This window comes from Coenobita brevimanus, unplaced genomic scaffold, assembly GCF_032717465.1.
Source record: "Coenobita brevimanus isolate Jiangsu-jjx unplaced genomic scaffold, ASM3271746v2 jjx.HiC_scaffold_2647, whole genome shotgun sequence".
Taxonomy (NCBI): Eukaryota; Metazoa; Arthropoda; class Malacostraca; order Decapoda; family Coenobitidae; genus Coenobita; species Coenobita brevimanus.
The window spans coordinates 74013-101191 of record NW_027643595.1 but is presented as its reverse complement, the minus strand read 5'-3'; the positions used below and the strand labels follow the sequence as shown (position 1 = coordinate 101191).

Sequence of the window (27179 nt, the reverse complement as noted above, 5' to 3'; positions counted from 1 at the left end):
TGCAATCCCTATATGCATTCCACAAGCTGTCTAGATCCATTTCATTCCAATTCACTTATTCTAACTCCTCCCCTACTTTGGTCCTGTATTCATCTGCCATTACTTTGATCCTCAGCGTCTCGACATTCAGTCTTTCTCCCTGACTGCTCCTCTCTCACCTGGTCCACCTCACTTGTTTCAGCTTGATCTTGCACACCACTGTCATATGATCTGACAGAAACTCCACATCGTCCTCTCGCTGCCCTCGTATCATCAACCATTCCCATCATCGACCTCTCCACGAGCACGCAATCAATCATGCTCCTTTCAACATGATCCCCGTTCCATCTATTCATATCGCCCGTTACAGTCACTTTATAGCTCCTGGGCATTTCTCCCATTGCTTCATCCAGCTCATCCCAAAACCTGTCTTTCTCTCTCTGACTCGTCATCACACGGTGCATAAGCTACAATTACTGCCACTTTCACCTACTGAAACTTGAAGTTGACATACATAGATCTCCAGCTGACACATTTGTAATCTCTTATTCAGTTCTGCCACATTTCATTCATCAAAAAAGCAACTCCTTCCCTGCATCTTCCTTACCCATTCATGCCCGATCTTACTTATTTCACACCCTCCCACTCCTCCAGCTCACATCCTTTCATTTTTGTTTCACACAGTGCCATCAAGGAATATCTTGCACTCCTGAACACATTCGCCACTTCCACCCTCTTGCTCTCCTCATTCACACCTCTCACATTCCACATGGCCACGCGAATCTACTCATTTGGTTGGGGTCCTGGGCAGGTATTGGGCCCACTAAGGCTCTCTGAAACATTTGCCATGATTAAGTGATTTTAGATAGGGGAATCTGAAGGACATTTAACCTGGCCAAAAATCCTGATTATATGGTTACCACCCAGTGCAGTAAATGGTTTCCTCGGAACATGAAACCATTTGGCTTGTCACTCAGTTTAGAGACCATAAGGCATCCCTGCAATGAGTGAGTGGATGATGGGTGCCCCTACCTACCACCAAGAAAACACTAAGACTTTCACCTTATTATCCAATCATGTACCTCTTCTTAACCAATGCTAAATTATTATAAGACAAATGAAGAAAATTGAGAAAAAAATATATGATACGAAATAAAGAGAAAACATAAAAGGTGTATTGGTGTTGTGGTGAGGAGGGGTATACTGAGATGGTCTGGGTATCTGGAGAGGATGGGGGATGACAACTGGGTGTAGAAAGTGACAAGTATGAACGATGGGGGTAGGGTTGTGAAAGGCAGACCAAAAGACCTGGGATGAGGTCATAGAGTGTGACCTCTGGGATAAAGGACTGAATAGGGAGGCTGCCAGGGACTGAGCAGCACAGACAGCTGTAATTAAGTGACTAAGTCTGACTCATGCAAGCATGTTGGAGCCTTTATAGAGAAAATTAAACAAAATAGACAGACAAGAAAAATGGAAATGGCAAAATAAAGTTGATAAAAAGAGAACCCCAAAAGGTAAGCAAAAAAATGACAAAAAGGAAACAACAAAAAATTGTCTATCCATCTATCTATAGCCAGATCCCATAATGAGTTTGTACTTAGAGAGTTATCTCTAACCTGTTCTTTTTTTTCTTTCTAGGTGAAGATGAACGACACGTGAGTAGCGGCCACACGTGTGAGTATTACACACACACACACACACACACACACACAATGTTTTATTCGCCCCTGTGTAGAGTATAACTCTCTTGTGTGGGGAGGCTCCTCACATACACTCTTCTCAACAAGGTGGAGTCAAAGGCTTTTTGTCTCATTAACTCTCCTTCTGGAACGATGCAGGAATGTAGAAGTGAAAAAAAGAAAGACAATGTGATGGTGTGAAGGATGTAGGTGGTAGATTATTAACCCATGGGGATGAAGCAAGGACGAGATGGAAAGAATATTTTGAAAGCCTGATAAATGGGAATAGAGGGAGCAGAGTGGCTGTGAACATGATTGGTTTTAGGGGTGTGCAGAGAAGGAATGCAGTGCCAGGAGACGTGACACTCGCACAGGTGAAGAGTGCTGTGAAGCGGCTGAAAAATGGGAAAGCAGCTGGGGTTGATGACGTGTATGCAGAGATGATTAAGTGTAGTGGTGAGAGAGGAATTAAATGCTTGTTGGAGATATATAAGAAGGCATGGATGAGTGAAACTGTGCCTGCAGAGTGGAAAATGGCTGTGATTGTACCCCTGTAAAAAAATAACAGTGAGTGAAGTGAGTGCATGAATTATCATGGCATAAGTTCACTGAGTGTGGTAGGGAAGGTGTATGGAAGAATTATTACAGAGAAAGTAAGAGAGAAATCAGAAGTCCTAGTAAGTGATAAACAGGGTGGCTTTAGGAGTGGCAGAGGATGTGTGGATCAAATATTTGCAGTGAGACAGATAACAAAGAAAACTTGTGAGAAGGACCATAAGGTGTTTATGGCTTTCATGGATCTGGAAAAAGCATACAACAAAGTGGCTGCATGAGATCAAGTAGTGTCTAGAGTTGTCATTAGGCGACCGAAGCCGATGAATGCAAGCATGTCGATGTCTTTGTAATCAGTATCATACAATACAAAAAGGTAGCCAAGACTCAGACCCATACATTCTAAAGGGGGCAACATGGGATTGACTATTACCATTTACTCTCTCCTATCTCTAAATGTTTTGGACTATGATAACATGGTCTTGAATCCCTACACTCCAAAGAGGGGAGTAACTCTTACAGCTTCACGTTTCTTCAGGTGGGAGGGTGAGGGTGCAGGAGAGCCAGGCAGTGAAGAGAGCATGGACTTGTCTGAAGGTGGCAGCAGCAGCAGTGGTACCCTTGCCAACCAGTCTCCCCTCTCAGATCACACATCCATCCCACCTCCTATTTACTCCTACCAGCAGTCTGTTCGAGACCCTCTCAGGTTCCCCATGCAGGTAAGACTTTAGTGATACAGACTGCACTGAGGTAATGATAATGTATACATTGTGTGTGTGTGTGTGTGTGTGTGTGTGTGTGTGTGTGTGTGTGTTCTTACCTAATTGTATCTTCACAGGAATGAGTCAAACTTGTACTGTCCCATATATTAAACCATTTTTATCATACATATCCTTAACACTTTTCGTACACGTAAGAGTTATATGCGGTGGCTGAATCGGTAGAGAGGCGGCTTGCAGTCCTGATGGACCCAGGATTGAATCCCGGCTGGGGCAGGGAACAGTTTAAGGATTTGAATTTCCTAAAAAGCAGACTTTCCTGATCTACCAGATGACCCGCCGACATGTCATAAAAGTACCCCCGCTAATACCAGTACACCAGTCCTGTATGAGACAGCCCTAGCATGTATTCAATATGGACAGTGGGTGTTAGTGCCAAAGTGGTGACATGTGGAGGTGTAGGAGGACTACTGGGCCTTGGGATAGGCCACTGCCCCCAAGAAATAGGCCCTGAACCTCTGCTCAGAGTCGGACACGTAAAAAAAAAAAAAAAAAAAAAAAAAATGCTAATGACTTTTGGGCCATTGCTCTGGCACAGTTGTTATCAAACCATTTTGGAGAGTTTGATCTTTTACTTAACTGTTGACCTGGTATGAATAAATCTATACCAGGCAGTATTAAGTCATTAATGTGGGACTGGACAGAATTGACATCACTAGAGAAGATAGCCTGCCATGGAATGTCAGCAAGATAATCAATGTGCCATTGGGTCACCTTGACAGGTTCAGAATAGGGAGGTCTGGGGGGGCTGACTAATGAGGCTTTGATGAGACTGTGGTCAGAGGATCCAAGTGGTGACAGTACTTCTATCCTGTATTGATCTGGATTATTTGTCTGGAACAGATCCAAGAGATGGGCATTATGGCCAGGATTATCTGGTATTCTGGTTAGTTGCTTTACCAACTGTGTGAGATTAAATGATTCTGCAAACGGCTCGCACTCTAGACCAGCATCGTCAATCCTGGCAGAATGCAATAACCATTCAACATTAAGTACGTTAAAATCACCCAAAATGGTAATCTTGGTGCTAAGGACAAAGTTAAAGTTACTCAACTGTGTGGATATGGAGTCAAATACACTGGGTTCTGAAGAAGCATTGGGGGAGTGATAGACTACACAGACACATTTGGTACTATTTAGATAATTTAGTTTATACAGTGAGTAATCAAAATTAGTTGAGGTGAAGTTTAAAACAGTGTCAACTGCATATTCAGATTTGGTATAACAACAGGTGCCGCCCTTGTTACAGAAGTTTGTGAGGAGATGGTAACCAGGAAAACAAAATGGGGAAATTCAGTAGAGGGAGAAATTTGGGGTTCTGTGAGGAACAAGGCTAGAGAGGATATGGACTGTAGGAAAAAATGAACTGAATTCTAATTGGTACCAAAAGCACGGACACTGGCGAAGAATAAGGCTGCACCTGCTCTTCTCCGCTGACAAGCAAGAACAGAATTTGCAACAGTTGCTGCTGGTACAGTCGCTTCATGGCAACCAGGAGGACCCTGTGCTGCCAGCCCTACCTTGCCGGTGGTGGCAATCCGAGATATCACCTCGTTTGCTGATGTTAATGTAGCGGCCAGTGGTAAAGGGAATGGAAATAGGAGGTGTGATATTTTACGTGCATATAGTATGGTGTAGACAGTTGAAGGTACTGGTATTAAGAGAATATGCTGGCCTACTCTCTGTGTAAATGAAAGCACTGAAAATGTTCAGCAAAGGGGGATGGTAAGGATCAATTCCTGAGGGCTGGTGAAATGAGGGCTCCAGCTCTCCCTGGCACAAGCTTGCCCTCCACCTCAGAAGTGCCGCCCTGTTCAACTGGTGCTACAGTCTACTCCTGGTAAATATTCAAAATAAAGAGTAAAAAATTAAAATAAGGAGTAAGAAATTAAAGTTTCTTATACAACACTTGAACTTGTTGTGTACAGTAAAGCAGTATAGTGTCAGACAGGTTTTTTCTTTCTTTTAAACTATTCTAATGCTAATACTATCTTCATTGCTAAACAATTCACCATCAATCTGCCTATAGCAAGACACCTTAATCATGGAAAACATAATCACAAATGAATCATCTCCATGTCACCCTGTCCTCTGCCAAGAGACTGCTCTCTCTCTCTCTCTCCAGCTCATATCCCCTCTCTCATATACCTTTCCACCCCATTCCTTCATCTCATGCATGGTCTCCCACTCCCCCTACCCTCTGCCTCACTGACATTCCCTCTCCTGGTCAGTCTGTCATTCTCCATATTTTCAACATGGTTAACCATCTCAGTGAACTGCAGACATTAATGCTGTGTTCAAGCAGAATGGGCGCCTGGTGGGCGCTGCGATGGAGGAGGAGGAGGAGATGTTTGCCCTCAGTGGAGCGGAGGCCCCCATCGCACACAGGGGCACACCTCTCAACCTCACACATCCAGAGTACACCCTACCTGACACAGAGATCTATGAGCCAGAAACAGGTAAGGTACAGTTAGAGACAGGTAATGTATTCCCAGACAGGTTGTGTACAGCCATTTGCAAAACTTTACATCTTATCATCTGCAGCATCCATCTGCAATTCTCATTCCTGTCCTCAGCATCACACACCCGCAGTACACCGTGCCTAACAGAGAAATCTGTCGGCCAGAGACAAGTAATGCACAGTTCCTGACAGTAATACTGATCTTTTTTAAATGAACATTTATGAGGTACAGACAGACAGAGACAGCGATCTGTGAACCAGTGACAGGTAAGGTACAACCCTCCCTCCTGCCTCCCCAAGTTCTGCATTTAAAAGCAGGCTTCAAGTTTCTACAGGGTGATTCAATACTCTGATGCCTAAGAATAATGCCAGTACAGCACACCACCATTATCCGATGGGGTTAAATTATGGAAAGTGGATCGGATAATGATTTATGGGATACCGGGACAATTAAAACATGGGTTTAATAAGGCTATGTTTGAGGCCAAGTGGAACCCACACCCTTCCCCCTCTATAAAAGTAACAACAGCAACCTTAGACATGTGGAGAGAATGGAGAATGAAAGACTGACTAAGAGGGTGTATGTAGGTGAGGTGGAGGGAGGGAGAGGGAGGGGTAGACCAAGGATGAGGTGGAGGGATGGAGTTGAGAGGTATATGAAGGAGAGGAGAGTAAGTTAGGGGGAGAGTAGTCAAATGGTGGGTGACAGAGCGACTTGGAGGCGTTTTGTCTGCGGCCACCCTTTGCGGGATTTGGGCGTCGGGCTATAGATAAATAGATAGAACCTTAGACTGGTCCCTAGACCTCCTTTAATGCCTTAGCTGACTACTTTCCATCACCGTATCACCTATGAGTATGACTGAAAGAGTGATCAGAGGTTGAGTAGATGTAACACACTAACCAAACAGGTGTAACTAACCTTATTGAGTACCAGGTCCTGTTGAGCCATCATCATGGGTCTCTTTGAGGCTGGGGGATAAGTGGTGTCCCAGGGCACTCACTCGTCATTGCATTTGCTCTGGCAAAGAAGAGAAATCTAGTTGACAGGAATAAATGTTTGTTTTGCCAGACAAAATTACTGTGCCTGCAATTCCTACATATTTATTTTATTTTCTGCAAAACAGCTGAGTGGTGAGTGAGGGATGGAGTGACAGTGGTCAGATGGGGAAGAAGTAGATGCAAGGGCTGTGGCTGTAAACACAGCTGACGTTTGTGGGCATAGGAGTCATAATAATTCTGCTGTTCAGTACAATATTTCCTCCCATATCATCTATCTATCTATCTATCTATAGCCCGACGCCCTAATTCCGCAAAGGGTGGCCGCAGACAAAACGCCTCCAAGTCGCTCTGTCACCCACCATTTGACTACCCTCCCCCAACTCACCTCCCTCCCTCATATACCGGCACCTCTCAACTTCATCCCTCCACCTCATCCTCAGTCTAACCCTCCCTCTTCCTCCCTCCACCTCACCTACATACACCCTCTTAGTCAGTCTTTCACTCTCCATTCTCTCCACATGTCCAAACCACCTCAGTGTATTTCTCCTAATCTTCTCAACCACATCCACATCCACCCCACAACGTTCCTTCACTTCTTCATTCGTCAATCTGTCCCTCCATGTCACTCCACATGCTCCTCTCAAGTAACTCATTTCCACTGCTCTCACTCTTGACTTGTTTCCCTCTTGCAAGGTCCACACCTCACTTCCATACGTCAGGGTAGGGATCACAATACTATCATGCAGTGACTTCTTAACTTACACACTCACCTTCCTATTTCTCATCACTGCTTTCAGTGAACCAACAACCTTCCTTCCCTGCTGTACCCTTTCACATACTTCATCCCCCAAAGTTCCATTCTTACTCATCACACTACCCAAGTACTTGAATGTACTCACATTCTCCATAATAATAATGTAGGAAAGAATAAATTTATGGTCTTCAAGAGGAATGAAGTCAATGAATGTACAGTGAGGTAGGATGACGAGGAAATGGAAAATGTGAGTGCATTTAAGCACGAGTACTTGGGTAGTGTGATGAGTAAGGGTGCGAGTCTGGAGGATGAAGTGCTTGAAAAGGTGCAGCAAGGAAGAGAGGTTGCTGGTTCTTTGAAAGCAGCGATAAGAAATAGGGAACTGAGCATGATATTTAAAAAATGCCTGCATGATAGTACTGTATTGTGATGCCAACTCTAACATATGGAAGTGAAGCTTGGACCTTGTTGGAAGGACACAAGTCATGAGTGATGGCAATGGAAATGAGTTATTTGAGAGGAGCATGTGAGGTTACATGGAGAGACAGTCTGACAAATAAGAAAGTAAAAGAGCACTGTGGTGTGGATGTGGATGTGATAGAGAGCGTTAGGAGAAATACACTGGGGTGGTTTGGCCATGTGGAGAGGATGGAGAGTGAGAGACTAATGAGGAGAGTGTATGTGAGTGAAGGGGAGAGGGAGAGAGGGAGGGGGCAGCTGAGGATGAGATGGAGGGATGGAGTGGAGAGGTATATGAGAGAGGAGGTTTTGAGCTAGGAGGAGGGCAGTGAAATGGCGGGGGACTGGGCGACATGGAGGCCATTTGTTTGTGGTCACCCCTTATGGGATTGAGCCATCTGGCAATAGATAGATAGATGGATAGATAAAATAGTAATATTAATAATACAGTAAAAGTCCTCCAATCCGACCACCAATAATCCGAAAATCCCAATATTCAGAATTTGCCAAGGCAAAAATTTTCTATTTTTTCTGGTGTTTTTCCAATTCTTCTGGGCTATATCTAAGGATTTATCTGGTTTGGACTTGCCCATGGACTTGGATATACGTGCCTTCATCTATTCATCTACACTTCTATGCATTTCCAGTGAGTAAAACAATAATTCATATCATTTATGTGTTTATTTAAAGATCATGTACATATTTGAAATGTTTTCAAAGGCCCCTCTTAATAGTCCTAAAAAAAACAATCAAAAGACCCTCAGTTCCATGTGATTCGTATTAGAGGACATTTACTGTACTGTAATAATAGTAATAACAATACTGATACTAATCCTAATACTACTACTACTACTACTACTACTATCTATCTTCCTATCTATCAGCTCCCAGTCGCCTTGATCCTGTAAAGGGTAGCCACAAACAAATCACTTCCACGTCACCCTGTCCCTTGCCATTTCACTGCCCTCCCCTCAGCTCACACACCCCTCTCACATACCTCTCCATTCCATCCCTCCATCTCATTCTTGGCCTCCTCCTCCCTCTCCCCTCCTCCACCTCACTCACATACACTCTCCTCATTAGTCTCTCACTCTCCATTGTTTCCACATGGCCAGTGTATTTCTCCTAATCCTTTCTGTCACATACACATCCACACCACAATGCTTCTTCACTTCCTCATTTGTCTGTCTCTCCATGTAACTCCACATGCTCCTCTCAAATAACTCATTTCCACTGCTGTCACACTTGACTTGTGTCCTTCCAACAAGGCACAAGCTTTGCTTCCATATGTTACAGCAGGTTTCACAATACTCTCATGGAGCGGCTTTTTTTACTTCCATGCTCACTTCTCTATTTTTTATCACCGTTTTCAAAGCACCAGCAACCTTTCTTCCCTGTTGTACCCTTTGAAGCACTTCATCCTCCAAACTTCCACCGTTACTCATCACACTACCCAAGTACTGTACTTAAACAGACTCACATTTTCCATTTCCACATCATCCAACCTCACAGACCATTCAGTGACTTCATTTCTCTCCAAGACCATAACTTTACTTTTCCCTATGTTCACCTTTAGATTCCATTTCTTATACGCTTTCCCAAACTCTTTCACCAAGCCTTGCAGTTCCCCTTTGTCTTTTCTTAACAATACAGTACCGGTATTATCTGCAAACAACAGAACAGGAAGTTTCCAAATGCTGCTCTCTCTCATTAGGGCTGCACCAGTATTCACTGCTCTACCTTGCATCTCTTTTATAATCCTATCCATATACAGATTGAACAATGATGGAGTCATGACACATCCCTGTTTGAATCCAACATTCAGATAGAAAAATTCACTCAGTTCACCATCCACACGCACTGCAGCCTTAGCACCCTCATACATATTCTTCACAGCATTCAGCAGCTTCCCATTTACTCTATTAAGTAAAAGTCCTTTAATCCAACCACCAATAATCTGAATATCCCAATACTCCAAATTTTTTGAGCTGGCAGATAATTTTAAATGCAGTAATAAATATAAGTGTATTAAGTGAAAATTAAGTGAATTACAGTAAGTTACTGTTTAGTGAACTGAGTGAAAACTAAGTTATCAAGTGGATTTTTTCTCTGGGCTTTGTCTGGGCTTTATCAAAGGATTTATCTGGCTTGGACTTGCTCTTGGACTTGGAATAACTGCCTGCAACTATTCAGCTACACCTTTATGCATTTCCAGCGAGTAAAACAATGACCCATATTATATTAAGTGTTTATTTAATGATCATGTACATATTTCTAATGTTTTCTGAGGTCCCTCTAAAAAAAAAAAAAAAAAAAAAAAAAAAAAGTGTTCAAAAGACCCTCAGTCCCCTGTCATTCAGATTACAGGACTTTTACTGTATATTTTTAATATTTTCCACATGCTATGTTTATCCATTCTGTCATATACCTTCTCCAAATCCATGAAGGCTGCATACAACTTCTTTCCCTTCTCTAGAAACTTTTCCACTAAAGACCTAAGGATGAGTACCTGATTTACACAACCTCTTCCCTTCCTAAAATCTCCCTCTTCTTCTCCAACTTATTCCTCTGTTATTTCTCTAACTCTGTCAGTAAGCATCCTACCATATACTGTTCCTATTACACAAATACCCCTATGATTGATACACACTTCTTTTTCACCTTTTCCTTTGTACAGGGGAAAAATTATACATGACTTACAATCCTCTAGGATTCTATCTTCCTACCAAGCCAATCTTCACATCTTCCATATCCATTTCACTACTATCTCTTCCCCATGCTTTAGCATTTCACCACACACCTCATCAATTCCTAGAGCTTTCCCCATTTTTACTTACTTCATTGCTTCCACTACTTCCATCCTACTGATCTCTTCCTCCCTTCTCACCTACCTCCTGCTCCCAGCCACTCCCAAGCCACTTATACTCACATTACTTTCATTCTCTATGTTTAACAGTTCCTTAAAGTGTTCTCTCCGTCTACTCACTTTTTCTCCCCTCTCCACCATCAATCTACCATTTTTATCTTCCACTCTCCTTCTAACTTCTCTATCATGATAATAATAATAATAATAATAATAATCCATCCATCCATCATCCAATCATGTAATAATAACAATAATAATAATAATCCATCCATCCATCCATCATCTAATCCTGTGTTGCCCCACGAGGAGAGTAGGAGCCCTGGGCAAGGCAGGTTGGTCCTGACATTGATGATGAGTGTGACTGGTCGCACTCATCCCTGAGTGGCATTACATGAGCAATAAACCCCAACCATCCCTTGGATATAAATTTCCATCGGCTCAATCCGATTGGAGTGCCTTAATTACCAACTAAACCACAGGCGCCATAATCTGGTTATATAGTTACCACCAAGTGCAGCATTTGGCTTCCTGGTGTACAGGAAATCATTTGGCTTGTCACTCAATGTAGAGTCACCCGCAGACCGAAGGAAGAGGAAAGAAAGAAGGAAAGAAAGACAGAAGAGGAAGGATGGAAAGAAGGAAGGAGGAGAGGAAAGGGCTGGCACCCACGAGCAGCATTACACTGAATGAGTGGATGGTGAGTGCCCCCACCTACCACAGAATAATAATAATAATAATAATAATAAAATAATAATAATACACCCTTCAGCTTCACACACACCCTGAGTACACCCTTTCTGATATAGAGACAACATGAAAGAGGTTATAATATTCATGCATTATACATACTCTTCTATATATTCTGTAAATGTTAGTGGACATGGTACATGTATGATGTTAAGCAAGTTACAGACTGAGTTTGATGTAGTGTCAACTGGATGGAGAAAAGAAAAATGCAGTTTTATAAATTTATGCCTACAGAGGAATGTTATTGTGGTCAACAAAATGTCTACTTATTTATCAACAGCATGCCATCATTATATGAATGGGATGCATTTTTGAAAGTGGGTGGGAATGCTCACCATCCACTCACTCAGTGTAGTGCTGCTGTTGGGTGTCTGCCCTTTCCTCTCCTCCATCCTTCTTTCCTTCCATCCTCTTCTGTCTTCCATTCCTTCATTCTTTCCTTGTCTTTCTGCCTATGGGTAACTTTACACTCCTTCTTCTGTCTTTCTTTCCTTCATTCTTTCCTCTTCCTTCTGCCTGTGGGTGACTCTACACTGAGTGACAAGCCAGATGGTTTCCTGTACACCAGGAAATCATTTACTACACTGGGTGGTAACCATATAACCAAATTTTGGCTCCTGGTGGTTTTGTGGGTAATTATTGCACTCCAATCAGATTGAGCCGGTGAAGGTTTATATCCAAGGAGTGATTGGGGTTGAGCGGTGAAGGTTTATATCCAGGGGATGGTTGGGGTTGATTGCTCATGTAGTGCCATTCAGGGATGAGTGAGGCTGGTCACTCTCATCTTAAATGTCAGGACCAACTGCCTAGCCCCGGGCTCCTACACTCCTCAAGGGGCAATGTAGGATTGGATGATGGATGGGTGGATGGATTGTATAACAAATGATTTTTTAATGAATTTAGTGTTCTAGCAATCATATAAGTGAGGAAATGAACATACAGGTATAATGAGAAAAATGGGCAATGTAGCAGTGAAAAACACCAATGAAAAAAATGTGCTAAATGTTACAGACATAAAAGCATGTGATCATATAAGTCAATTGTAAAAAACAGTCTATAATTCTAACTACCAATCTGTCTAATCTACTTATTCATCCAGTAAACTAAAGCATCAGTCTATCTGTCAATTTCCCTTCCTGTCAACCCCCAGTGGACTTCCCAAGCTCCCCGACAACCCTCCGATACCTGGTGGAGCCTGGCAGTGAGGAGTGTGGGGGAGTGCGACTTGCAGAGAGGGAAGAAACCTCACAGCCACCTGTCACCCCTACAGAGGACGATTATTCTCTCTACACCGCTGTTGTCTCACCCCCAACCGGCCAGGTCACCCTTAGGAAAGGTAAAGGATCATCATTATTCTCATCATCAACTTAGGATATGTAAAGAATCTTCATCAACATCATCACTCTCATTGTCATCATCATCACTATAAACTTAGGAAGCATCAAGGATCCACCACCACCATCATCATCATCAACTTATAATACATAAAGGACCATCATCATCATCATCATCATCATCACTGCCAACATTATTCATCTGAAAAGGAAGAACATGGTATTTAAGGTAGAAAATCAGACAAAAAAAGGAAAACAGGGATATCATAGGTAAGCAGTATATGAAGAATGATGAAAAAATGGTAATGGTAGACAGTGAAGATATTAAAGATCCCTGGAGAGAGCATTATAACTGTTTGCTGAATGAGGAGTCTGACTGGAACAGGGAAAGTTTAGAGTCAGCAGATCCAAAGTTTGGCCCTTGAACTTTGATTGATGCTGATACTGGGAGCAGAGCGATAGGCAATATGCAGTTGGGGAAGGTGGTGGGTGTTTCTGGATTTACTGCTGAAAAGCTGAAGGCCTCAGGAGATATATATGAGTGGGTTTAGTTGCTGATTTGAAAAACTCAATTATATATCAGTGTGTTGTTCCAGATGACTGGCTGAAGAGTGTGACTGTAAATGTGTACAGTAAACTTTCAATTATCCCGCATAATTCAGCCAAGCCCTATGCCAAATAAAGTGAAACACCAGATATTGCATAATACCCTCCATCGGCTCGACATTCAGCGTCGAGCAGGATACTGTGTTACTATCCCTGTCGACCCTCTATCCTAAAAACTTTCCCATGAATGATATTGCTTTAACAGAGCTGAGCCAGCAGCGCCAGATACTGCCTTCAGCCGTATATTGTGATGGCAGATAACTGAAAGTCAGTATCATCCGGACCTCTTTTCCCACCCTAGGGCAGGGTGAGGAGCAGCAATGTCTAGACAGCCCAAATTTGCCCAGTACAATGGTCCATGCTTCCATTCACTCATCATTCAAGCCTCCAGAATCCTGGATCTATCTGATACGTTAAAAACATTCACCACACTCTGTAGTTTCACATAAACGTATCCAATATAATCACTCTGGATGCTATCACGTTAAAAAGGGGTGCCAAATCCCTGATCATGAGCTTCTTCTCACAACATTCATCAAGCCAGCTTGATCTCCTGTCAGTTACCTAGCCTCACTGACTTCCATACCTTTCTTCCTCACACACTCATCCACCATACCCCTCCACCTTCTCCTTGGCCTACCTCGCCTCCTCCCTTCTTCAAATTTGCTCAGATATACCTTTTGCACCACTCTATTGTTATCCATTCTCTCCATATGACCATACCATCTCAGTGCACTCTCTCTGACTCTGGTGTCCACAGACTTCCTCACTCCACATTGTTCACGAATCATTATTTTGTATCCTATCCACTCTCTGTACTCCACATACAATCCTCAGCAGTCCCATCTCTACCACTCTCACTCTTGACTTTTCATTTTCATGCCACACCATACTCTCACATCCATATGTTAAAGTTGGCACGAACACTTCTTCATGTTAGCCTCGCACAGCTGCAACACTCAAGCCTCTGTTTGTTATCAAGGTCTTAATAGCACCAGCTTCTTTACTTCCTTGTGTCACTTGACTTTCCACTTTTTGCACATTTTCCTCTCTTTTCTATCACTGTACCCAGGTACTTGAACTCTCTCACCAATTGCAGTCTTTCTCCATTCACTGTAACATCACACTGGGAGTCACCTTCTTTCTCAATAACCATCACTTTACTCTTTTCTACATTTACTTTCAAGGCACGACAGTTACAGACATCTGCAAAACTCTGCACTAGTCTACTAAGTTCTTGTCCAGTATTTGCAAGTAGTACTCCATCATCAGCATACAACAAATTTGAGATATTCCATCCATCACCATTCAGTACCAATGCCATCCCTCTCTCCATTACTCATGTTTTTACTTCTCTCATCACCCCATCCATATATATACTGAACAACCATGGGGACATCACACAACCTTGTCACACACCCACACCGATCATGAACCATTCACTTAGATGCCCATTTACCCTTACACATGCTTCATTGCTATCATAAAAACTCTTGATGGCACCTAGCAGTTTCCCAACTACATCGTACATGTGCAAAATCTTCCACAATCCTTCTCTATCTACTTTGCTGTATGCTTTTTCCAGATCCTTGAATGCCATAAACACCTTAAAGTCCTTCTCACAAGCCTTCTCCACTATTTGTCTCACTGCAAATATTTGATCCACACATTCTCTGGCACTCCTAAAGCCACCCTGTTCACCACTCACTAGGACTTCTGATATCTTTCTTACTTTCTCTATAATAATTCTTCCAAATACCTTCCCTACCACACTTAATAAACTTATGCCACAATAATCCTTGTACCCACTTTGCTCAACTACCGGGGTACAATCATAGCCTTTTTCCAATCTGCTGGCACAGTTTCACTCATCCATGCCTTCTTACATATCTCCAAAAAGCACTTCATTCTGCTCTCTCCACTACACTTAATTATCTCTGCATACACGTCAGCTACTTTCCCATGTTTCAGCCACTTCACAGCATTCTTCACCTGTGCAATTGTCACGTTTCCTATCACTGCATTCCTCTGCGCATCCTCAAACCCAATCATGTTTACAGTGGCTCTGTTCTCTCTATACCTATTCACCAAGCTTTCAAAATATTCTCTCCATCTTGTCCCTACTTCATCCCCATGGGTTAAAACTCTACCACTTACGGCCTTCACTCTTTCACATTTCTTTCCACTGTCACTTCTACATATATGCACCTCTTTCCAGTATAACTTTCTATTTTCAGAGTAATTTGCATTCATTTTTCTTCCTTGATCATCATTTATCTCCTTTTCCTCTTCACTAGTCTCTTTACGTGCTTCTTGCACTCAATATATTCAGTTCTTATTTCAATTGAACCCCTGTCCTTTAACCACTCCAGCCACTTCGTTCTCTTTTCCTTCACCGCTCTCTTAATCTCTTCACGTCACCATGCCGTACCTTTCTTCTTTGTTGTTACTCTTGCCACACCACACACCACTTCAGCATTCCTAACTAAGCAATCCCTATATGCATTCTACAGGATGTCCAGATCCATTTCAGACTTTCTCCCTGACTGCTCCTCTCTCTCCTGGTCCACCTCACTCCTTTCAGCTTGATCTTGCATACCACAATCATATGATCTGACAGACCACATCGTCCTCTTACTGCCTTCGTATCAGCAACCATTCCCAGCATCGACCTCCACAAGCACATAATCAATCAGGCTTCATTCAACTTGATCCCCATTCCCTCTATACCATGTATATTTATGTGCATCTCTGTGTTTGAAATACGAGTTACAAATGCAGGACCTCCTTTCCTGACATATATCCTTCAGTTGCTTCCCGTTATCAATTTCTCCTGGTACTCCATTACAACCCATTATGTCATCCTCAGGACCAGTGCCTACTCTTCCATTCATATTGCCCATTACAATCACTTTCTAGCTCCTAGGCATTTCTCCCACTGCTTCATCCAGCTCATTCCAAAACCTGTCTTTCTCTCTCTCACTCCTGTCATCACACTGTGCATATGCTAGAATCACAGTGGCAGCCACTTTCACCTTCTCAAACTTGAACATGACATACATACATCTCAAGGTGACACATTTGTAATCTCTCATTCCATTCTGCCACACCTCATTCATCAACAAAGCAACTCCTTCCTTGCATCTTCCTCGCCCATTCATGCCCGACCTCACACACTTTACACCCTCCCACTCCTCCACTGCACACCCTTTCATCTTTGTTTCACACAATGTCATCATGGCATATCTCGCACTCTTGAACACATTCACCACTTCCGCCCTCTTGCTGTCCTGATTCACACCTCTCACATTCCACATGGCCATGAAACCTGTCCATTTGGTTGGGGTCCTTGGCTGATATTGGGTCCTCTGAGGCTCTCCAAAACATTTGCCATGATTAAGTGATTTTTGATAGGGGAATCTGGGGTATACTTAACCTTGCCAAAAACCCCAGTTATATGGTTACCACCCAGTGTAGTAAATGGTTTCCAGGGTACAGGAAACCTTTAGGCTTGTCACTCAGTGTAGAGACCATAGGGCATCCCTACACTGAGTGACAGGATGATTGTCCCCCCCATCTACCACAAAAGTTAACTGTATATATCAACAGTATATTAGAAACAGAGATACAATGGTACATTATATCAGACACACAGATAAAATCTAGGCCTACTTAACCAAAGAGAATACGGGGCTATGTGTATTTATGAATCCAATCCCAAGGTGGGATTCTCAAACACATTTGCAATCGATTCCCTGTTATAACTTATATGTATTTTACAGGAAGAACCAGAGATATGAGAGATTCTGTACTGCCCTTTTCTTGTTCTTCCCTCAAAAAATATATATATTAACCTACGATAATATCTCTCATAACCAAGATTTCTTTTTCTGGGAAGAACAAGAGACATGGGAAGACACTGTACTGTCCTTTCTTTGTCCTTCCTGGGAATACATATCACAGTTATAACAGGGCCTTGATCATAAATACAGTTATGTTCAAGAATCTCACTCCCAGTTTCTTATTTTTGAGCATCTCTTCTACAGAGCGTCCGTCAAGCTTGGAGGTGACCCGGAAGAAACGTTTGACAGTGACAGAGGAGCTTCTGACAGTGGCAGTGGAGGACGACCAACACTCCCTCTCCTCCCTCAGCCAACACACCAATGACGATGATGACGACGACGACGATGACGCACAGATGCTCTCACATGATGAGTTCACTGATATGCTTACGCCAGATGACATAGACACACCGGATGAACTAGAGGAATCCATCATGGAGCGTGAGTTTTTTTTTCTCTTTTTCTTTATGTGTTAACTCTGGGCAAAGGATTAACAGCCATTTCATCGTGTCTGACCATGGGCACAGGCTTACCTTAACCCATTCTGTTACATCAAGCAGTCCTCCTACATTTTGCATACCTCCATAATTATGTCATCACCTGGTCTGAATATATCAAAGGGTTATATGAAATAATGACAATCACGCACAGGTGCTTTCACAAGACAAGTTCATTGATGATGCAGACACACTAGATGTACGGCAGGAATCCATTATGGAATGTAAGTATTGCTAAGAGCTGTTTGGTTACAACAAAAGGTTACATGAAAAGAACCTATGTGACAATGATGAAGATGATACACAGATGCTTTCATGTGGCGAGTTCACCAATGTGCTCACCCGTGTTGACACAGATACACTGGATGAACTGTGAAATCCAGGGGCATCTGCAGGATTTTTTGTAAGGGGGGGCAAAATAAAAGAAATTATACATATATGTGCCGACTGAACATATAATTCACTATAAAATATAGTATCAAGATGTACTTAAATTGCAGGCGAAAAGTATTCATATGCTGATGTGCTATAACTCAAAGGAATGGAAATATACGTGACATCCGGAAAAGTTCCAGACACACTTTGGAATTCTAAGGTGGGGCAGCTGCCCCCCCTTGCCCCCCTCTCCAGACACCCATGGTGAAATCCATCATGGAGTGTGAGTATTGCTGACTGACAATTGGTCTGGCTGTATCAAAAGGTTGCATGGTTCTGGATAGGGATGACTTCACAAGGTGACACCAGTGTAATGGGGTGATACTACTGCCCAGTTATACAAGCCCTCCCAGTCTTCCTATCCCCTGAAAGGAGGATGATTGAATGCAAGGGCAACTTCAACCTGCAATTTACTGGGTTCTTGTCCTTTTTTTTTTTTTTTTTTTTTTTCTAAACAAAAGACAAACAGAGGAAGGAAAAACCAAACAAAACAAAATATCATACACCAAATTACAGGTATCCTCCATTCATAAAAACTCTGCAACAGTTTGACTTAAACTGCTGAAGGCTGAAGTTTTGGGGAAAAATCTGGGGAATCAAGTTCCAGAGAGAAGTAGTTTGGAGAATAAAGGAATTCTGATATGCAGAAGTTCTACAATATGGCAGTGTGACAGTCAAGTCATGGTGCTACCAGATGCCCATGTAGCACAGGGGAATGTATGGAGAGGTGGCACAATGGATGCAACTTTGTCTGAGAATTTGCCATAAAAGTATCTGTAAAATAATTCAAGGGAGGCAATACTTTGTCTGACTTGTAAGAGAGGTAGTTAATTTATAATTGCAGAATTATTAATTATTCTTATAGCTTTGCTCTGAATTTTGTCCAGTTGTTTTAGTGGAACATCTCCACATCCACTCCACATGGGAAAGCATTATTTATGCTGAGACTGCACATGACTTGCAAATTACAGCTAACTGCTCATTAGGGTAGACATTATGGATTTTGTATGAAAATCCAAGTTTCTTTGAAGCAGTTTTATAGCATGTGACCTTGCATGAATTTCATGAATCTATAGTTATTAGGCAGGAATGCGTCCCCTTGGTTATTCACCTAAAATAAATGCACTACAGTGATAAGTTCCATAATATCACAGTTTTTCCATGCAGCCAGTAGGATATATAAGGTACATGCACAAGCAAAATGATGCCATGTTTCCTCTCGTGGAATCGTCATACCATACAGGGTTGATCAGGGTATTACTTATGTTTTATATGAACTGGCAACTAAATTAAGTGCCAAAACTAGCTAATTACTTTCCTACAGTTGCTGATAACTGCTGAAAAAAGATATCAGAGATGTTCGGTAAGCTTTGTAACAATATAAATGTCTCAACCTGGACTCTAACAATTTGTCAAAGTTTCATGCCTGAGAGTGATGATTATGTGCCATGTTACAGAGCTTGTAATCACATATCACTCTCATGGTAGTATCTCCCGAGTTGATGATAGCCATCCATCTACTACCGAAACAGGGAAATTGTCAAGTGAGCTTTACAGGTGACAAAAGAACTTTAACACTCAATCTTTCTGTAACTTACAGTGGCTTTATTTGGAAAAAAAAAAAAAAAAAAAAAAACTGCTGTTGTTGTGCCATCATGCTCATCTGAAACATGAACCCAGTGGACTGCAGGTGTACATTGTCCTTCCCCTGCAGTCCATCAACCTCTTTTCAGGGGATAGGATGAGAGTTCAGGGGCATTAGCATTATCAGGCAGTGGAGTTGCCTGGTTATATCAGTGACACAACATGAAGACATCCTTTCTCCAAAAAAAAAAAAAAAAGAAGAAAAAAGAATAGATAACAAGACCCTTCTATCTTGATTCAGGTCTGGGTCCTCAGCCAAGGATAGAGCCACTACCTGAGTACACAGCAGTGCAGGAAACCAGTGAGGAACGGTCATGGCGATCAGTTGTCATATCTGGAATTGAACGGAGGATTGACATGAAGGTTAGTACATCATCATTTATCCATCATCCAATCTTTTATTGCCCCACCAGGAACATAGGGACCCTGGGTTGGTCTACTTAATTCCTGATTTTTGAAGTGAGAATGACCAATCTATTGTCCCAGAATGGTATTGTGTGAGCAGTAAACCCCATCCACCCATAGTACGTACTGTACACCTTTATGAGCAACATCTGCTTGGATACTTTCAGTCAGTATATCTGTATAACCAAATGGTTTTTGGTGGTTTAGTGGGTTAAGGCACTGTGACCAGATGGAGCCTCTGTGGGTTTCATCTGAGGAGGGAGTTGGGGGCTCTTTGCTTGCACAATGCCACTCACGGGAAAGTGGGGCTGGTCACCATTGCCTATAAATATTAGGAATGGGTAGCCTTTGCCTGGGCCTCAGGGCTCCTTTTTATATGGGCAAAATGGGATTGCATGATGGTACATTTATTGCAAGAAAAGTTAAATGACCCAAACAGAGAAAGGCTCAAAGTAGGGCTAAAGATGAACTGGACTAAAACTACTGTAATGTGTAATCTTCACACACCAAAGAGCATCATCAGTATACCAGAAGAAATTCTTGAAGTAGTCAAGGAGTACAGTTACTTGGGGCAAATACTAAAATTAATGATAGACCCTTGGTTTAGGTTATCAAGAAAAAGTCTCTGTGACTCAGACTTCACCCTGTATACCTCTCTTCTAGCCCTACGCTTGGCAGCCAAGTATTCCTCCTTGCTACCATCCTTCTTCCATTCCCAGAAAAGCCTTCTTTTCATCTTAATTGCAGCTTCTACACCCTCATCCCACCACCAAGCTACTTTATGTCTTGGTGGTCCTCTTGTCCAACCACACATTACATCAGTAACTCTCAAGAAATTGTTCTTGAGGGCTCTGTACTGTTCATTAACGCCTCTGTCTACAGCTCCCTGTTCAACCACCACTCTCCTCAACTCGCTATAGAAGACATCCCTTACTACTTGACTTTCCAGCTTCCATATTTTCCTCCTAGGTACATAAGTCCTCTTTTTCATCACTTGTTCTTTAAACACCATATCACAAATCAATAGCTTGTGCTGCAGCACACACTCCTCACTTCCTCTCTCTCTCTCTCTCTCTCTCTCTCTCTCTCTATATATATATATATATACAATATATTGTGCATATACAGCAAACTCTCTTGTATGTGCTGCCACATCTTCTAGAATGCATCATTATCTGTCACAGCAAATGGAGGCAAATTTTAAAAAACTTACAGGATGCTCAAAATTAGAAATCCATGCCATCCGATGGGAGTCCTGCCCCTCAGACACTGCCGTAAGTCTCATCACCAAAACACTGCTTTTGATGTTGCGAAATTTGGCAATTTTCTAATTTGTTAACTGTATGTCGCTTTAGCTTTCCTACGTTCAGCATTAATTATATAAATTTTCCTCGTCTTCAATACATTTCATACTCATATTTTCTAGAGTATCTCGTCCCAAAATGGATGATTTGTTGGTTCTCCCCCCCTCTCCCAAGGCCATCACTCTCACTGTAAGGATTGTGACTGCAAGGTGGAGTCAGAATGCCTGGAGCATGAATGGTGAGTGAATGAGAGTGCAGCTTAGTTAACTAGGCAGAAATTAGATAGTTCTCCCTCTAGTTTATTAGTGTTTTTTATTGCTCTCTTAACCCTACCTCACCCCACCCTTGTATGGGAAAAGAGGTTGGGATGATGATGATGATGATGATGATGATGATGATAATGTTGCAGGTGATTGAGCCGTACAAGAAAGTGTTGAGCCACGGGGGTTACTATCCAGGGGCTAATGAGGCCATCATCGTCTTTTCTGCCTGCTTCCTCCCTGACAGGTCACGCAAAGACTATGATTATGTCATGGACAACCTCTTCATGTAGGTTTTCTTCCAGCTTGAATGAAATTACTGTATTTTAAAATAATGTAGGCCTAATGCTGGAACAGTGATTTATATGGAAATATAAATAAAGTATCAGCTACTTTTATATGACTGGTACTGCTAACTTACACAATGGAAATACAAGTACAGTATATGAAACTTGTATAAAGTCTTAATAAAATATATAAGTGAAACTTATCAAGGGTGATCCATGTATTATGCAACCATAGTTCATGTGTTGCTGGGACAGCTCAGTCAGCAATACTATATCCTTTTTACTCTAACTTGGCCTAAAACTACCATGTCAACATCATTAATGATGAGTTGTAACAATAAATTAACACTAGAATATGATGTCACCTATAAAGATATGCTATGAAAAGGATGTTCAGGTGTAGTATTGTCTTTTTCTCCCACTAGCAACATGAAATAAGTCACTAAAGGACAAAAATCTGAGCCATGTTATAGTAAAAATAGTATAGTGCATACCCTGCATCATTTTCTACTTCCCATAGCCTTTTTCATGCCTTTTACTGTTTATTCTATTATGTTCACTGACTGTACAGTTAATTAATAAATTCATGAGGCAGCCAAAATGACTTTGTTCCTCACATTAGTAGACAGTCCTTCCTGCAACAGACAAGACTGGAGAGCACAATAGATGGACCACCTAATACATTAATGGCACAAAGGTATATGAAACTTATATATTACTTGTACAGGTATGTGCTGACAACACTAGACCAGTTAATTGCAGAGGACTACATACTAATCTATCTACACGGGGCCACAACACGAGGCAACATGCCTTCCTTTGCATGGCTTAAGGTAATTATTATGCAATGTATCATGTGATGGAAAGTATTATGAGAAATACCTTGAGAAGGTCTGGCCATTTGGAGGGAATGGAGAAGAGACACTGACTAGCAGAGTGTAGGTGAGGTGGAAGGGGATGGGGGAGGCTGAGGATGAGATGGAAGGAAGGACTGGAGAGGTATATATATCATATATATATATATATATATATATATATATATATATTGAAGTACTTGGGTAGTGTGATGAGTAAGGATGGAACTTTGGGGGATGAAGTGCGTGAAAGGGTACAGCAGGGAAGGAAGGTTGTTGGTTCACTGAAAGCAGTGATGAGAAATAGGGAGGTGAGTATGGAAGTTAAGAAGTCACTGCATGATAGTATTGTGATCCCTACCCTGATGTATGGAAGCGAGGCGTGGACCTTGCAAGAGGGGAAGAAGTCAAGAGTGGGAGCAGTGGAAATGAGTTACTTGAGAGGAGCATGTGGAGTGATATGGTGGGACAGGTTGACGAATGAAGAAGTGAAGGAACGTTGTGGGGTGGATGTGGATGTGGTTGAGAAGATTAGGAGAAATACACTGAGGTGGTTTGGACATGTGGAGAGAATGGAGAATGAAAGACTGACTAAGAGGATGTATGTAGGTGAGGTGGAGGGAGGGAGAGGGAGGTGTAGACTGAGGATGAGGTGGAGGGATGGAGTTAAGAGATATATGAGGGAGGGGAGGGGTGAGTTGGGGGGAGGGTAGTCAAATGGTGGGTGACAGAGCAACTTGGAGGCATTTTGTCTACGGCCACCCTTTGCGGGATTAGGGCGTCAGGCTATAGATAGATAGATAGATAGATTTAACTAAAGAACAGAGGAAGGAAAAACAAGTAAATAACCAAAAAAACCAATCCATACGCCAGACTACTGGTGTCCTCCATTCATAAAATATCTGTAACAGTTGGACTTGAACGGCTGTAGGTTGAAGTCTGGGGGGAAACAACTCCAGGGAAGCGAGTTCCAGAGACATGCAGTTCAGGAAATGGATGAATTCTGATAGGCAGAAGTTCTACAACATGGCAGTGTGACGTTCCAGTCATGCGCGCTACCAGATGCCTGTGTAGCATGACGGAAGGCATGGAGAGGTGGCACAATGGATGCAACTTCATCTGAGCATTTGCCATAAAAGTTCCTGTAAAATAATGCATGGGATGCAACATTCCTTCTTACATGTAGGAGAGGCAGTTTATTTATAATAGCAGGGTTATTAATAATTCCAACAGCATTGTTCTGAACTTTGACTAGTTGTTTTAGTGCAACCTCTCCACATCCATTCCACAAGGGTGAGCAATATTTTACTGACAGTGCACATGACACTTATCAATTATAGCTAACTGTTTATAGGTGAAGAAGTTACAGACTGTACAACAAACCAAGTTTCTTTGAATAACAGTGGTGTGAACTGGAGAGAGGGCAGGCTGATGGGGGAGGATACAGTGACATGTGGATGATTAAACAGTAGCAGCCCATTCTGGGACCAAGGCATTTAGTTGCAGATACCTAGATAGACACAGATAAATTATTAACCTCTACAATACAGTATATCAATGCCTTTTAATAGTCTGAGGAAACAAGTCAAGTGTGAGAGGAGTGGAAGTGATATATTTGAGAGAAATATGTGGCATAAGAGAGAGAGAGAGACTACTGTTGACTTTAAGTAGCATTGTCATGTTGATTTGGATGTGCTGGAAAGCATTATAAGTATCTGGAAATGGTGTGGCCATGTTAAGAAAAAAAGGAGAATGAGAGACTGACTAGGTGAGTGTGTGTGAGTTGGAGAGGGAGAGGAGAAAAGGGAAACTGGGATGAGATGGTGGGACGAAGTGGAGAGTTACATGTGTGAGGGTGTGAGTTGGAGAGAGGGAAGCTTGATGGTAGAGAACAGGATGAAATGGAGGCGATTTGTTTGTGACCACTTAAGCATCTCGTCACAGACTTCAATGATGATTATTATTAAAATATTATTATTATTACTATTATTATTATCAGTATTATTATTATCATCATTTTCATTATTATTATTATTATTATAATTATTTTTATTATTATTATTATCATTCTTGTTATTGTTGTTGCCAGAGGTGTTACCAGATGATTGACCGTCGCCTGCGCAAAAACCTGCAGGGGCTGTACCTGGTTCATCCCACTTTCTGGGTCAAAACTGTTGTTGTCATGACACGGCCTTATGTCAGGTCAGTTCTTCAGTAATCAGTGTTCATCACAAAAGAGTCTGTGCTTCTCTGTCATACAGCTGGTCCTCCATATTGGTAGGTTCATTATTTTTGGGTTTGGTAGTGCTGTTATCTTTTTCATAATGGTGACATCTTTTATGGTTTGCTTGCAATCAACAGATGATTTAGACAACTTTTCAGAATGTTTTGTGGTAGTGATGGGGTTAATGAAGGCAGTTTGAAAATATTATCCTATGGTGGATAAAATCATCCAAAGACAGCATAAACATATTTAATACATGCCATCAAATTGTAGGGGTTAAGCACCTCAAAATACACATCAAACAAGTAGATTTTAACATCTGATGATGCTCTGAGGCACTACAAAATGTCTTAGGCAATCACATAGTCAAATTACAATAGCAGAGGCTATTTTGGAGTGAGCCATATATTTGTAGGTATCTTGCAGTTTCTGGATGAGTTCGTACTGTATCCCATGTGATTACGGGGAGCCAAAATATTTCACTTTAACTTGGTCAAAAATTACCATTTCTCCATTTTGAATGCTTAGTTACAACAACACATTAGCACTAGAATATTATGCTTGCCATGTTAAGGATGTATAGCATTGTTTCATTCTGCCACTAAGCTATGTGAAATAAATGGCAAAAGGACAAAAATATGGGGTTAAATTATAAAGAAAAATCTATAGTCCTCATTTACGTATAACCCTTACTCTAAAGTTGTTACAGTTGAATCATTACTAAGTCAATTATGAATTAATACCTTTCCTTCAAATGGTCAACCATTGTATAAAGGCAAGGGTGATAAGTATGAATGTACTAGCTTTAGGGGTATAAGTCTGTTGAGTGTTGTAGGTAAGGTGTATGGTAGAGTGTTAATTATGAGAGTTAGAGAGGGTACAGAGGGAGTGATTAGTGATGAGCAGTGTGGCTTTAGGAGAGGGAGGGAATGCGTTGATGAGGTGTTTGCTGTGAGACAAGTGTGTGAAAAGTATTTAGCGATAGGTAAGGATGTGTTTTGGGCATTTATGGATTTAGAGAAAGCGTATGATAGAATTGATAGGGAGGCTTTGTGGACTGTTTTAAGATTGTATGGACTTGATGGTAGGTTACTAAAAGGGGTGAAGCCTTGGTTGTTTAATATTTACATGGATGGTGTTGTAAGGGAGGTGAATGCAAGAATTTTAGGTGGAGGTCTGAGTCTGGTGAATGTTGATGGTGGAGAGTGGAATCTGAAGCAGCTGCTGTTTGCAGATGATACTGCACTGGTGGCTGATTCAGAGGAGAGATTGAGACAGTTGGTAGAGGAGTTTGGAAGGGTGTGTGAAAGGAGGAAATTGAAAGTAAATGGGAATAAGAGTAAAGTGATGAAGTGTACGAGGTTGGTAGATGGTAGGGGGATGAATATAGTTTTGAATGGCGAGTTGCTTGAGGAGGTAGAGTGTTTTAAATATCTAGGGTCACATGTTTCTGTGGATGGAAGAATAGATGCAGAAGTGAAGTTTAGAATAAATGAAGTAAGAAAGGTGCTGGGAGGAATGAAAAAAGTGTTTAGATGTCGTTCGCTTAGAATGGATGTAAAGAGAAGGCTGTATGAGGGTGTTGTGGTACCGACTGCATTGTATGGGGCTGAAACATGGAATATGGGTGTAGCAGAGAGGAAAAGTTTGAATGTAATGGAGATGAGGTGTCTGAGGAGTATGTGTGGAGTGACGCGTATGGATCGAGTGCGGAATGATGAAGTGCGAAGGAGAACTGGAGTTGTTCGGGAGATGGCTGGTAGAGTTGAGCAGAGGGTGTTGCGATGGTTTGGGCATATGGAGAGAATGGATAATGAGCGATTGGTGAAAAAGATAACTAGATCTGATGTGAGAGGTGTAAGGCTGACAGGAAGACCACAAATAGGATGGATGGACAGTGTGAAGAGAGTGCTAGATGCAAAAGGGACGTCTGTTGAGCAAGGAAGAGTGGCTGTGCGTGACAGAAATGGGTGGAGAGAAATTGTGAATGAATAAGTGATGACGCAGCCCTGAGGGGATATCCTCCCCCATTTGGTCTGATCAGCTATTTGAGGTCAGGTGCAGGTAAGGGGATGAGTCTGTTATGATGTGGCAGGGGTAAAGCAGCTCTGCTGTTGGGCCCTGCTGGGGATGTCACTGATTGCATTGCGCAGTTGACCCTTGTGCAGTGTGGTGCGGTGAGGATCTGTCCGTTCTCCCCTTTGGGGCT

At 42.0% G+C, this 27179-nt stretch overlaps 1 protein-coding gene across 1 annotated transcript; it reads left to right on the top strand.

Moving 5' to 3' along the window:
- Positions 1 to 1621: 1621 nt before the first annotated feature.
- Positions 1622 to 24948, top strand: LOC145389952 (uncharacterized; the record flags this gene model as incomplete). The annotated part of the gene is made up of 9 exons (XM_080265056.1): positions 1622 to 1637; positions 2752 to 2932; positions 5298 to 5451; positions 12429 to 12614; positions 17265 to 17501; positions 19878 to 19999; positions 21755 to 21894; positions 22620 to 22725; positions 24836 to 24948. Coding segments are annotated over exons 1-9 (1250 nt in total), but the record flags the coding sequence as incomplete, so codon positions are not given.
- Positions 24949 to 27179: the final 2231 nt, after the last annotated feature.